The 13,594-nt window shown below is 33.6% G+C and overlaps 1 protein-coding gene and 1 long non-coding RNA gene across 3 annotated transcripts; both read left to right on the top strand.

Moving 5' to 3' along the window:
- Positions 1–659: 659 nt before the first annotated feature.
- LOC137017050 (neoverrucotoxin subunit alpha-like) lies at positions 660–7,881 on the top strand. 2 transcript variants are annotated; one of them, XM_067380966.1, is made up of 5 exons: positions 660–712; positions 1,855–1,947; positions 2,916–3,000; positions 4,018–4,101; positions 5,844–7,881. In XM_067380966.1, exons 2-5 carry the CDS (start codon positions 1,855–1,857, stop codon positions 7,301–7,303), a joined length of 1,722 nt encoding a protein of 573 aa, XP_067237067.1. In that variant the 5' UTR covers positions 660–712; the 3' UTR covers positions 7,304–7,881. The 2 variants fall into 2 exon arrangements, with proteins under 2 accessions (XP_067237067.1, XP_067237068.1); XM_067380967.1 differs by having other exon boundaries at positions 666–712; positions 1,824–1,947.
- Positions 7,882–9,611: 1,730 nt separating this feature from the next.
- On the top strand, positions 9,612–13,251 carry LOC137017068 (uncharacterized). The gene is made up of 4 exons (XR_010894551.1): positions 9,612–9,848; positions 9,983–10,052; positions 12,707–12,795; positions 12,925–13,251. It is a non-coding gene; the product is annotated as an uncharacterized lncRNA (long non-coding RNA).
- Positions 13,252–13,594: the final 343 nt, after the last annotated feature.

Genomic DNA, 13,594 nt, shown 5'->3' with positions numbered 1-13,594 from the left:
AAGTTTTAAATAGGAAAAATATTGAAACTTTTTGGTCATTTTTGAGCGCGATGCTAACGGTCTAATCAGATTCAATGAACTATGCTAAGCTATGCTAAAAGTGGTACCGCCAGACCCGGAGATTGGCTGAATGGATTCGAAAACAGTAAAACTGAACTGTGTTACAGAAAACCCACAGGATGAACATGAACATTAAAGTGTTCCTTTAATTTCTGATGGGATAAAAGAAAATATATCTTCTTCCTACACTGAGAAGGAATTAACCTCTTAATAAATGTACTCTCCTGTGTAGCCTACTCTTTTATAACCTTCAGAGTGTTTTTTTGTGTGTGTGTGTGTGTGTGCTGTTGCTCATTTGCCTTAATTTCTCTTTAAGAGTCTCTGACACACACACACACTGTCCAATTAGATACATTATCGGCTCATTATTTTCGGCAGGTGAAGTTTATTTTTTATTTTTGTTGTTTTCGCCTTTTTTATTATGATAGGACAGTGTAGAGCAGACAGGAATTGAATTGGGAGGGAGAGAGAGAGAGAGAGAGAGAGAGAGAGAGAGAGAGAGATGGGATTGGAAAAGGTCCATGAGGGTAAAGGGCAGTTTCTTTCTGAGTATAAATATCACTACAGAAGCCCAGTGAGCTTCAGACTTCAGTTGAAGACATTACCAGAATATTTCAGCTCTTAACTTCCCAAGGACACACAGAGACTCCAGGTAATTCATCATTTAAAACTAAGACATCACTTAAAACAATATGAACTGGTAATGTGTGAATGTGCTGTTTAGAGCTCAAGAAGAGTATTCAGATGTGATCAAAGGGGATTTTTTTATAGACATGTTTTTACTAAAATTAAATTTTAAAAAAATCACTTGATTGCAAAGGAACTGAAGGAAAGAGTGTTGTTTGGTTCCTTGAACTTTGATGAACAATAGATTTGTTAGAAAATATTGAATTACAAAGAAAACTATACTTGCAGTATAAAACTATTAAACTAGAAGTTTACTGAGAGTATACTTTAAAGTGTACTTTCATCAACTAAAAAAATGTGCTGCAAACATTTAACTGGTAATCTATCAGTATATATGTAACTACATTTAACAACAACAACAAAACATAGTTGTAAACTATTTTTCTTAACGTTTACTTTTATACACTAAGGCCTGGTTTAACAGACAGTTTCACAGTAAAAAAATCAGTGTAATTTTAACTATAAAATATTGTAAAAACGCTACGGAAAAAAAGCAGTTAATTGCAGTAAGTTGCCGTATTATATACAGGAAAAAAACAGACATTTCATGTATTTTTTACAGTAGAATACTGTAAGCTTAAAAGCTTTATCATATAAAGTTATCTCTTCAGAAGAAATTTTGGATTTCCTAGACTGTCAATGGGTGATAAATAAATAAATTTTGACTTTTTTTTTTTTTTTTTTACTACTTTAACTATTTTTTTTTTACTTAGTCAAATTACAATATTTACGCATGTCTTTATAAAAATGCCTTAAAAAAAACCTTACTGTGCGCATCTTGGAATAAAATAATGGCACTGACCAATTTTAAGATACGTTAGTACAAGTAAATTTCAGTTGAGACAGCTCAAACATGCATTTTAGTCTGTGAAACTGGGGGTAAAAGTGAGCCCATCTAGTCCCAACTAAGTACTATATTCAAATAGTACATGTACATAAATGCTACTATAGTAGTAGAAGTACATTGATATTAGTATACTTACTGCATAAAGTATACTTTAAAATATATTTGAACTTAAGTATTGTTAATAAAATGAATTTGAAGTATACTTAGTTTTTGTAATGTTGCCTTTTAGTCCAACAGGTGTTCTTGTTATCTTTTCTAAGATGGCGGCTCTTTTGATGAACCTGAAGCAGCCGAACTGCATCTACATTTATGTGTATCTGTGTCTGGCAACCCTTGCTGTGGTGAACGCAGAGGCAAGTGTGCCTTATGACAAAATGAAATGTATTTCAAGAGATTAAAAGATTAGCTCACTTTCAAATGAAAATTTCCTGATAATTTACTCACCTCCATGTCATCCAAGATATTCATGTCTTTCTTTCTTCAATAGAAAAGAAATTAAAGTTTTTGATGAAAACATTCCAGGATGGACTTCCAGTGGACTTCAATGGCCTCCAAATGGTTGGAGGTCAAAATTACAGTTTACAGTGATCCCAGGCGAGAAATAACGGTCTTATCTAGAGAAACCATTGCTCATTTTAAAAAAAAAAAAAAAAAAAAAAAAAAAAAAAAAGATTTTTATGTTTTAACCATAAATGCTCATCTTGAACTAGCTCTCTTTTTCTTCTCTATTTCAATTCGGCAGTGTAGACACTGCTAAGTGTATTACTGCCCTCCAAAGGTCAAAGTTTGAACTAAATTGTCATATTCAATATTCTAGTGCAAGTATATAACAATTAGTTCAAACATTGACCTGCGGAGGGCAGTAATACACTTAGCAGTGTCTACACTAATAGAGAAGAAGAAGAGAGCTAGTTCAAGATGAGCATTTATTGTTAAAACTTATATATTTTTTTTATTTTGTTTGTTTTTTTAGAAAATGACCTATCGTTTCTCTAGATCAGACCCTTATTCCTCGTCTGGTATCGTTTAAAGCTCTTTGAAGCTGCACTGAAACTAATTTTGACCTTCAACCGTTTGGAATCCATTGAAGTCCACTATAAGGAGAATAATCCTGGAATGTTTTCATCAAAAACCTTCATTTCTTTTCATCTGAAGAGAGAAAGACTTGAATATCTTGGATGACATGGGGGTGAGTAAATTATCAGGAAATTTTAATTTGAAAGTGAACTAATCCTTTAAGGATTTAAAATATCAGTGGAAGTTTTTTTTTCTTTTCTTTTCTTTTTTTTTTTAAGAAAATTATTGATTTCTTTAAAAATAGGAAACGTTACAACCCAAACCCAGTGAGACTAGGACTGAGGAAAGATTTAATGTCTTACCACCCAGAGGAACTGCAAAGACTCCAGGTAAAATGGCAGTCATGTCTGTGGGAGCATTAAGAACTATTTATAGCACAAATGAATACTTCAGCTCTTATAAAGAGTTTCTTTATGTTGTGTGACTTCAGGTATCAACTATAACCAATGATTACTCTAATTTTGGTTTGTTTCTTTAGCACTTTTCTCATCAGATTGTGCCTTAGTTGGCCTATGGGGCTAAAGAAGTTCTGTGATTAAATAGCTATGTTTTATAACACATTTCTAATGTTTTTAAAAAGTTTTCATTATCACTAAGGTGCAAATATTTATTTTGGCTTAAGAAGGCCAACACATTTAAACATTCTTAAAACGAATTATTCTTCTGAGACTTAAATGTCTAACTCTAACTAGTCCTAAAGCATTGAAGCTACAACCACCAAACCTGGGTCAGACCTTCAGACTGTTTTGACTCGAATTGCTATATCTTTTCTAACCAATCGCACTTATGGATTTCATAAACTAGACGATCAAAACTATGAAAAATCCCATAAGTTGCAAAAAAGTGTTGTCAATATAACAGGTTTAATAACTTTTTTCCTTATAACAAGAACTCTGAACATTTAAGTACATTTAAATTCAATAATGCAATACACACAAAAAAATAAAGTCAATGAATAGATTAAACAAATGCTAACATCATATCAAAACATGCTATAAACATGCTAAAACTTTTTAGCAACATGTTAAAATGTAAGAAACATGCTAAAACATATTGGCAATGTGTTAGATCATGTTAGCAGCATGTTAAATTATGATAGCCACAGGCTAAGTCATACTATTAATATGGTAAAATATGTTAGCAACATAATGCTAGCAATCATGCTAGATAGGGAATGTGTTAATTCATGCTAGAAACATGTTAAATCATGCTAATCTTTGTCTGTTTTTCTAATAAATGGTATTTCCTTTGAAACCAAACTTCAAACTTTCAGGTCAAGCATTCAATCAAAATTGCCTTGACAAACTTTTTTATCTGGTTATATTGTCTTTTCTTCTTGTTAACAGCCCATCCAATGGAAGTAGCAGCCCTCGGAAGACCTTTGTTTCCCGGTATGCTGTATGACCGTCACAGGGATTCCTTCATTCCAGGTGCTGCACTTACCCAAATAACCATTTCCTTCAATACACTTCTCATTAACATTGAAACATAGTATTAAAGGTGCACTATGTAAAAATTCTTCCGCTAGAGGCCTATTTAAAACAAAGGCGTAGCTTGATGACGGCAAGTTTGAGCGCGGGATCTTGGGACATGGTCTTCACCTCAACGGTCGGTGGAAAAGAATAGGGATTGGAGTCGGGAAGAAATCATGTTGATGGGTGTGATTATTAATGTTACTGTAGTGTGAAGCAAAGCAGGAGCTAGTGTTGTGGGATAAAACCATAACAAGACTAAACGTGTTGAGCTATATAACAATAATTAGTTTTCTGTCTAAAATATATCAAAACCCTTGTCTATTAGTTGCAAACATTTGGTATATTGTAAGTACTCAAGTGAACAAATTATATAAGTGGTTTTTGAATGTTTTACTGCAAAATTCTTACATATTGCACCTTTAACACAATACCAGAATATAAAGAAAATAAAAAGACAATAAGAGTGAAATACCTGTGGATTAACATGAATAAAGTTCATATATCGCTTGTGTGTGTTCCATAATGAGACATTCCTGTATGAAATAACATTTGTTAGCTAATTAATGACACAAAACCCTGTCAATAGCATATCATACAGCCCACACAATATATAACGTCACATTCTTAATCCACTTACGCAGAGAACATACAACAGAAGAATGCTGCAAATAGTTTCAGTACTGTTTACAATAAGATATTTATGCTGCGTTCCAGGCATGTTTTTGAACCCTTAAGTCGCGACTTCAAACCACGTCTCACGACTTCGTAGTGCTCCAGGAAAGTCACGCTAAACTGCCTGAGTGTAAACAAACCAGCATGGCAGACTGTACAGGGCTTATGCTCATTTACAATTATTTCTATCACTAAAGGTGCTTACTCCTTGCTTATTTGAGGGAAACAGAGGAGGAAAATGCCGCATAAGGCAAGAGAAGCTGTTATACCTTTTATTTTACATTATTTTATCATGCACTTCCATCCGTAGGGGCTGCTATTATTGTTTCACAGGCTACGTGACACCAGAGCGCATAACTGGGAGTACATCAATCTACACTGTAAAAAAAATCCCAGTAAAATTTACGGTAAAAAACCGGCAGCTGTGGTTGCCAGAACTTTACCGTAAAAAATACAGTAGCAACGTAAAAAAAAATCTGTTAAATTTACGGTAAAATAACGTATTTCATTAACTGATATAATGTTAATTTACCAACCTAATGAAGTACTAATATCTGTTTTGTACCTTTATAATACACTGACAGTCAACAAACACAGTGGTGATGAGAGTCACATGATGAATCAAAGTTCATCACAAGCAGCTTTTCCACAAGCTGAGGAGGACAATATTAATATATAGAAGGTGCACACAGTGTCATTCACACACACACTAAACACCATCATGGTAACACACATGAAATTTTAAAAATGCAATAAACATTAATTTAACAACATTAGATGTAACATAAAACCCTAATGTACATAACTGATTAGAGAAAAATGAGAAAGACTAAGAAGAAACAGAGTTATTTCAACGAAAATATATCAAATGTGAAGTGTCACGCAGGGAATTATGGGAATGTCAATTTACTGTTTTTCACGGGTAGAAGTTTGGAAAAACATAGTTACGGGTTGCCTGGAACGTGGCATTAGTCGATTTATGCACTCATACATAGGCTAACTGTTAAAGCCACTTCTGATTTCAGGTGTTACTCTGTGGGATAAGAAATCACTGAGTGAAGATTTGGACAGTCATCCACAGCCCAAAACAGATGTGATGGTCCATAGATCTGACTCTCTCTCAAGTAAATTCGATCTCCTGGATGTAAGTGCTTCCCTAAAGGCCAGTTTCTTGGGGGGGCTCGTGGAGGTGAGAGGATCCGCCAAGTACCTTCATGACACCAAATCCTCCAACCAACAGTCCAGAGTTACAGAGTATTTCAGTGAAACCACAAGATTTGAACAACTCACTATGAGTCAAATGGGCCAGATCACCTACCCTCAGGTGTTTGAGCAGAAAACTGCAACTCATGTGGTTGTTGCTGTGCTGTATGGAGCTCAGGCATTCATGGTGTTTGATCGGACATTTTCAGAAGAGGAAAACAAGCAGGAGGTTGAGGAAGAACTGAATGTTATGGTCAAAAAGATCCCTGAGTTTTCTAGTGAGGCAAATGCAACTTTTAAAATGACTGATGCTGAAAAGAAAATGGCTGAGAAGATCGCCTGCACATTTCACGGTGACGTCCGCCTTGAGCAGAAACCCACCACATACATGGAAGCCTTGAGTTTGTACAAGATGCTCCCCACTCTGCTGAAGAATCCACAGAATCAAGTTCCCGTAAAGGTCTGGCTTTATCCTCTTCATCTTTTGAACTCAAAGGCAGCTCAGGTAGAGAGAGAAATCAGTACAAGTGTGGCTCTTGAAACCGAAGCTATAATCGAGGAGCTGGGGGAGGCAGAGAGGACATACAATGAGCTGTCCAGAAACACACTGGTTAATAGTTTCAAAGACATTAAAGCGAGGCTGCGCTCATTTCAGAACTCATTTAGCACATACAAGTCAATGCTATTGAAAGCAATCGGCAGGGTCTTGCCTGCTATTCGAGGAGGAGAGATGGAGGAGAAGTCTCTGGAAGACATCCTGAAGATCCACAGAAGCTCCCCATTCAGTGCTGAGATGCTTAACCAGTGGTTAAATGTGGCAAAGTCTGAACTTCACATCTTGAGTTCTCTCACCAAGTTACTGGACGGGACCAAAATTGAAGACTCAGACCATTTCAACACCATCCTTCTTAATCCTGATTTTCCTGAAGTGATTTGCTTTACCTTCACATCTTTGAACTATAAAGACCCATATCTTTCAGTTTTGAAAAAGTTTCTGGAATCTGACAGATTTACAGAGCTAGAAGGGAAACCCATCATGATTTCTGTGGCACCTATCAGAAAGTGGTTTAATGATTTTGATCTTATCGCAAAGATGAGATTTAACATCAATGTCTTCAAAGGTTTACCAAAGCTGTTTGAGGGAAAGAAAGTCCTTTTTGTTATTTCTGCCATCTCAGATCCCTCCAATTCAGGTTCCTCCATCTATCTGTATGAAGATGGAAAACTGAAGGACAAACAAGCGCAGAATTCTTTCAGTGTGCTTTCAGGATTGGAGAATTGAATCAGGGAATTCTGTTAAAATGAAACTCAGATTCAATAAGTAATTTATACAATCATTTTCATTATTAAAGCACCTCAAATTTTTCAGTAAACCTTGTTTTTGCTAATATCGTGCTCTAAGGCACTGTCTAATGTCCAAGCTGTGAGAAAATTTACATAGATAAAGTATTGCCCAGGGTTTGAAATTCTTGCACATCCCACCAGTGCCATGTCAACTGTATCTCATTTGTATAAATAGAAAAAAATATTGGAGATGAATTCAGTATTAAAAAAATCATTCTTTGACTTGCAAACATTTACCAGCACATGTTGCAGTCAGTCCTTGTCGAAAACCTTTAATAAAATCAGGATTTGGTGCAACTGTACCTCCACCAGATGCCTCAGAATTGAGGAAACATTCATAAGTAAAATCAATATAAACCTACCATAAGAATTTGTCAAGTCCAAATGCTTTGTTACAACTTTGCCTAGCTTTGAAGGTCTAATTTATGTTAATTTCTATGTGATATGATCTGTGTATGACCACAATAAAAAGAACTACAAAAGAACACCAAAAAAAAAAAAACATCACATAGGGATGTAACATGGATAAAGTTTACCAATAATTGTCTGAGACGGCTGCTGACAGATTACTCTCCATGCTCTTGCAGAGAACACATGTTGAAGCCACTGGTTGATAATCTTAAACTTGTTAACATTAGCTTTTTTGGCATGATGGTACTTTCCACAGAGTGTTTAGACAGGAAGATGAAGATATTCCAAGTTTAATTAAGGCAGGAGAGTGGAGCGTATGAAATGCCATTAATGCCAAACCAGCATATGCCTGAACTTTAATAACAAGCAAATAACGTGTGCCTAATTAACAAGTTTAGTAAAACATTAAATTTAGCAAAAAAAAAAAATCGATCGACAACAGCAGGCAGCACGGTCTCCCAAACACTCTACAGCTGAAATTTAAAAAAAACTTTAAAAAAAAATTAAACATTTGTGTGTAACGTTAGTTTTCACTAGTGTCCAAATTAAAAACAAATAACTTTAAAACGGAAATCTGAAAATATCAAATGCGTCTCCTCATGTGAGCAAATAAACAAACGGGGCATTAAATTGACAAATAAAGTTAAAAAAAAACTTGACAATAAAACATTATACATTCAAAGTAGCAATGAACATTACATATGTGAAAAATGACAACTAAAAATAAAGTTATAGCTCTTACCTTTTCCTCCGAAGACTCCCGGTTGACTGACGACCGTTACAGTTCAAAATGATGCGCATGCGCAGTACACTCAAAAAAATGGTTTTGCAGCACTGTTGATTTTACCCCAATATGTTTTGTTAAAATAACACACATACATTTCTTTTCCCACCAAAACACTATTGTATTGCGTTTCATTAACTGAAACTGTGCCAATTTCCACTATACTAAATTATCAGTCGTTAAACTAATGTAAAGTGTTTCAGTTCGCGATTCAAAAAAAACCCGGATGTGACGATTTCCAACGTATTGAAAGAAGACGGCGCGAAGGAGCAAGGCGAATGCCGTCAGACCTACTACCAGCGAGGTAAGAAAATATAAAGTTATTCTAAAGGCAAAGTGTTTAATTTCTATTAGTGTTTGGGCTCTGGGATGCTTTTAATATATTAACTATTGAATATTGTGTGAATCTTTTTTATTTCGCCATTAATGGATGATTCCATGCGATTGAAAGATGCGGGTTTATTTGTAACATTGTTACTTGTGGAAAGTGGATGATTCTCTGTAGTGTATGCCGTTTAAACGTGAAAAACGTTTTACGTGACAGTGATATTAAAAGTCAAAACTCAGTAACGTTACACACCTTAAACTAAATGTGCATAAAAGCAGATGAATACAGCATATGAATGCAACGCGTTTAGTTGACGTAGGCTACACGTTCATATTCTGGGTTAATCTGTGTGAATAGCATGTGTTTAAAACATGGAAGGAAAACGCTTATCGTGTAACTAAACGCATTGCGCTCATATTTTGGGCTCATCTGCTTTTATTGGAATAGTGTTTCAGAGTTTGGTCTTTGATTATCACAGTCTTAGTATCCTTCACCGACAGGACTTAGGCTAAACCAGGATTAGGCATTATTTCAATTAGGGCATTGTCGCTTTTATTAACGTAAACTAGAAAAAAACATTACTGGTGTGCATCTTGAGATAAAACAATGACATCCACATTTTAAGATATCAGTACAAGTTGCTTTCAGTTAAAACAGCTAAAATATGCATTTTAGTCTAGGACTATCTTAAGCCTCGTCTGTGAAAATGGGGAAAAGCCTTTTATAATCTCCTAAAACCTCCCAGTGTAGTTTCTAAGCTACGCAAGTCCCAGTAAAAATTCACTGAAGCAAATACAAATAATGCCACATTCGCCCTGTAGATGCATATATTTTGAGTCTGACATTTTATCTGATATTCCTTTTTTTATGACAGTTTTCCATTATGTTTTTTGGAGTTCGTCTTTGGTGAAATAAAGGAATGTCACAACTTTATTGAAGGAGAAAACTGTTTTGGCTAAGGTAAGTGAAGCACTGTATTGTATTTTTAGGATTTAATAAAAGTAGTTAGTTAGAACCCATGGCTTGGCACAATAAAACTGCTAAACCTGCTCTTCACAATTTTTTTTGTTTTAAATTTATCCCATTGGTGTCAGCATTCGTATTCAAATTGAGGAGTTGTCCTTGGACAAAAAAATTAAACATCTCTTGGTGCCCACTACACAGGTATGAAGAACTACACTTATTAAAACCTTGTATTAACCCTTGTCGTTTGGGGAAGTACACTCAGGGTCTTCGGGGTCTCCACAGACCCCAGGCAACAAAATGCAATTTTGTAACATAATACTTTTTTTTTTTTTTTTTTTTTTTTACAAATGTAATTTTACTGTTTATTAATGTTTTACTCCATGTTTGTACAGTTTTTGGAGGATTTATCATATTTTTTTTAAATTTATATAAATAAATTAAAAAAAAATATTTTTTTAAAAATAGGTTTTTATACAAAAACAGCTTTTTATGTAAAATTCACTTTATAAAAGACCCACATTTCTAAATTTAATTCATGGGAATAACATGGATAATTTGACATGGTTTAGTGTAACATTTTTGCCCATCTTTTGGAAAAAGCAGTTTTAAAAGTAAAAAAAATAAAATTGTAATAATTTTTACTAGTAGATGGCTGCAGAGCTCCACTATTTGCTATTTGACTGACTGAAAGAATTTTCACAAGTTTTTTTTTTTTTTTTTTTAGTTGGATTCATATCTAAATATTATGAAATCCCAATTATAACAATAAAGGCTAATTTTGTCAATTTAGTATTTTTTGTAATGGAAAAAAAAATCAGTTTTTCAATATTGTTACATTTTGAGACCCACTTAGAAAATGGACAAAATTCATCCTCAAAATCAACATTACTGAAAAACTTTTTTTTTTTTTTCAGTACAAAAAAAAATGCTAAACTTTGACAAAAAATAATTTTTATTGTTAGAATTGTGATTTCATAACATTTAGATATGAATCCAACAAAAAAAAAAAAAAAAAACTTGTGTAAAGATGTCTTTCAGTCAGTCAAATAGCAAATAGTGGAGCTCTGCAGCATTTACTGGATAAAGTGATAATTTTTTACCTTTAAAACTGCCTTTTTCAAAAGATGGGCAAAAATCTCACACTAAACCATGTCAAATTATCCATGTTATCTCCATGAATGAAAGTAAGAAATGTGGGTCTTTTATAAAGTGAATTTTACAGAAAAAGTTGTTTTTGTATAAAAAAAAAATATATTTTTATTTATTTTATTTATATAAATTTAAAAGAGATGAAAAATCCTCCACAAATATGAAGTAAAAACTAGGGCTGTCAAACGATTAATCACGATTAATCGCATACAAAATAAAAGTTTGAGTTTGCCTAATATATGTGGGTGTACTGTGTGTAATTATTATGTATATATAAATACAAACACATGCATGTATATATTTGAGAAATATTTACAAGTATATGTATTTATTTATATTTTTATATAATTTATATTATATATAAATACATTTTTTGTACATAAATAACATATTTCTCTTAAATATATACATTAATTTGTATTTATTTATATATACATATTATTTACACACATTACTCACACATATATTATGCAAAATCAAACTTTTATTTTGTATGCGATTAATCACGATTAATCGTTTGTTTATTAATGTTTTTACTAGGGCTGTCAAAGTAAAATTACATTTGTTTTTTAAAAAACAATTTTGTTAAATTACATTTTGTTGCCTGGGGTCTGTGGAGACCCCAAAGACCCTGAGTGTGACTTTTTTTTACTCTGATATAACGATATCACTCCAATTTTTTTTCTTTGTAGACGTAGAAAGTGTTAACAACTGTACAAAGTTTCAAGGTCATTTGGACAAAGAACATTTTTTTTTTATATTTGAGCAAACGTCGTTTGGGGTCTAAAAAGACCCTATAAGGTTTAAAGGGTTAGTTCACCAAAAAATGAAAATTCTGTCATTAATTAATCACCCTCATGTCGTTCCACACACCCGTAAGACCTTCGTTCATCTTCAGAACACAAATGATGATATTTTTGATGAAATCCGAGGGTATCTGATCTACTCCTAGGCAGTGATGTCATTGCACCTTTTGACATTCAGAAAGGTAGTTAAAAAAATGGTTAAAATAGCCTATGTGACTGCAGTGGTTCAACCTTAATGTTATGAAGCAGTGGGAATACTTTTTTTGCACTAAAAACAAAAATAATGACTATATTCAACAATTTGAACTGTTGTCATACGTAGTGAACTAAGTGCAGACTGACTTGTTTACATCTGAATAACAGCTCATTATTGGCCGACTCCTGTGTCCGCATCAAATGCACATGTTCAGCTTCGGCCAATACGGAGTTGGCATTCGGATGTAAACAAGGAAGCCTGCACTAAATTGACTACGTATGATGACGGTTCCAATTGTTGAATAAAGTCATTATGTTTTTGTTTTTGACCACAAAAAGTATTCTTATCACTTCATAACATTAAGGTTGAAGCACTGCAGTCACATAGGCTATTTTAACCATGTTTTTAACTACCTTTTTGGACATCAAAAGGTGCAATGACGTTTCTGCCTATGAGTGGATCAGATACCCTTGTATATCAGCAAAAATATCTTAATTTGTGTTCTGAAGATGAACGAAGGTCTTACTGGTATGAAACGACATGAGGGTGAGTAATTAATGACAGAATTTTTATTTTAGGGTGAACTAACCCTTTAAAACATATTCCCTCACTTGGTCATGAGCATGCATAAAAAAACAGATTGTTTATTTTAATTTTAAAGGGTAAAGGCTATATTTGGTTAATGTTATTTGCATCTTTAGGCTGGTGACATTGAAGTGAAGAGAGAGTGCATAATCAAATCTCTGTCTACACAAAAGAAGGCCCTAGCAGTCTGATTTGGGAGTATATGGTGAGTATATGTGCTTTTTAAAATGTTGTTTATTTTCAAGGATGCTAAATGCTTTGTTAAAGTTAATACACAGGAATTTAAGAGTACTGTGTTTTCTTTTTTCTTTTTTTTTTTAAATATCCACCCTAGGATACAGATAGGAGGTGATTCAGAAGACTTTGATGGGAACTTATTTCATAAGACTTGAAGGTGCAGACATAGAAGAGAGCCTAGCACATGTTGGAGTGGTGTTAAAGGGGAAAACGGTTCTTCAGGACCTTAGCAGTGTCCCATATGCAACAACCATGTTGATGGGACTAATATATGGACTGAATTTGAGATACCCTTCTGAATTCAGGTATACTTTCAAGCATTGCAAAAGTTGATGGCAACAAGTTATCCAATAAAGTGCACTGAAGAGCACATTACCATCTGGACATTTTTGTAAATATAAATAAATAAATACAATTAAATTTTTTTATTTTATTATCTTTTTACCAGGTTTTTTACCAAGTAAATTTTTTTTACCAGGTTAATTTTCACTTTTCTGAGCAGAAACCTTTCGACTCTAACATGTGCAAATACTTTTTACAGTCTGATGTAAAAGTAATTTTAGATCAAGTTTAAAGACTCTTGATTGTATTGACTGTTTAAAACTCTGTTTTATTGCAACTGACAAATACAGTTTGATAACTTGTTACATATTGTCTTTTTTTTTGTCTCTACAAGGCAATCACACACAAAAAAAAATGCTGCTTTGAAGGGTGTTACTTTAAATAGAAATCACTGAGTTAAAGTAACAAAAACTAATTGGATGGAA

This window comes from Chanodichthys erythropterus, chromosome 3 (assembly GCF_024489055.1).
Source record: "Chanodichthys erythropterus isolate Z2021 chromosome 3, ASM2448905v1, whole genome shotgun sequence".
Lineage (NCBI taxonomy): Eukaryota > Metazoa > Chordata > Actinopteri > Cypriniformes > Xenocyprididae > Chanodichthys > Chanodichthys erythropterus.
The sequence above is the reverse complement of the archived record's forward strand: the minus strand, read 5'-3'. Positions and strand labels throughout refer to the sequence as shown.

Bases quoted from the DNA above. Each gene is read 5' to 3' on its own strand.
- LOC137017050 (XM_067380966.1), top strand. From the start codon at position 1,855: ATGGCGGCTCTTTTGATGAACCTGAAGCAGCCGAACTGCATCTACATT. The intron at 3,001-4,017 runs GTAAAATGGCAG...TCTTGTTAACAG, and splicing joins AGGAACTGCAAAGACTCCAG to CCCATCCAATGGAAGTAGCA. The intron at 4,102-5,843 runs GTGCTGCACTTA...TTCTGATTTCAG, and splicing joins CAGGGATTCCTTCATTCCAG to GTGTTACTCTGTGGGATAAG.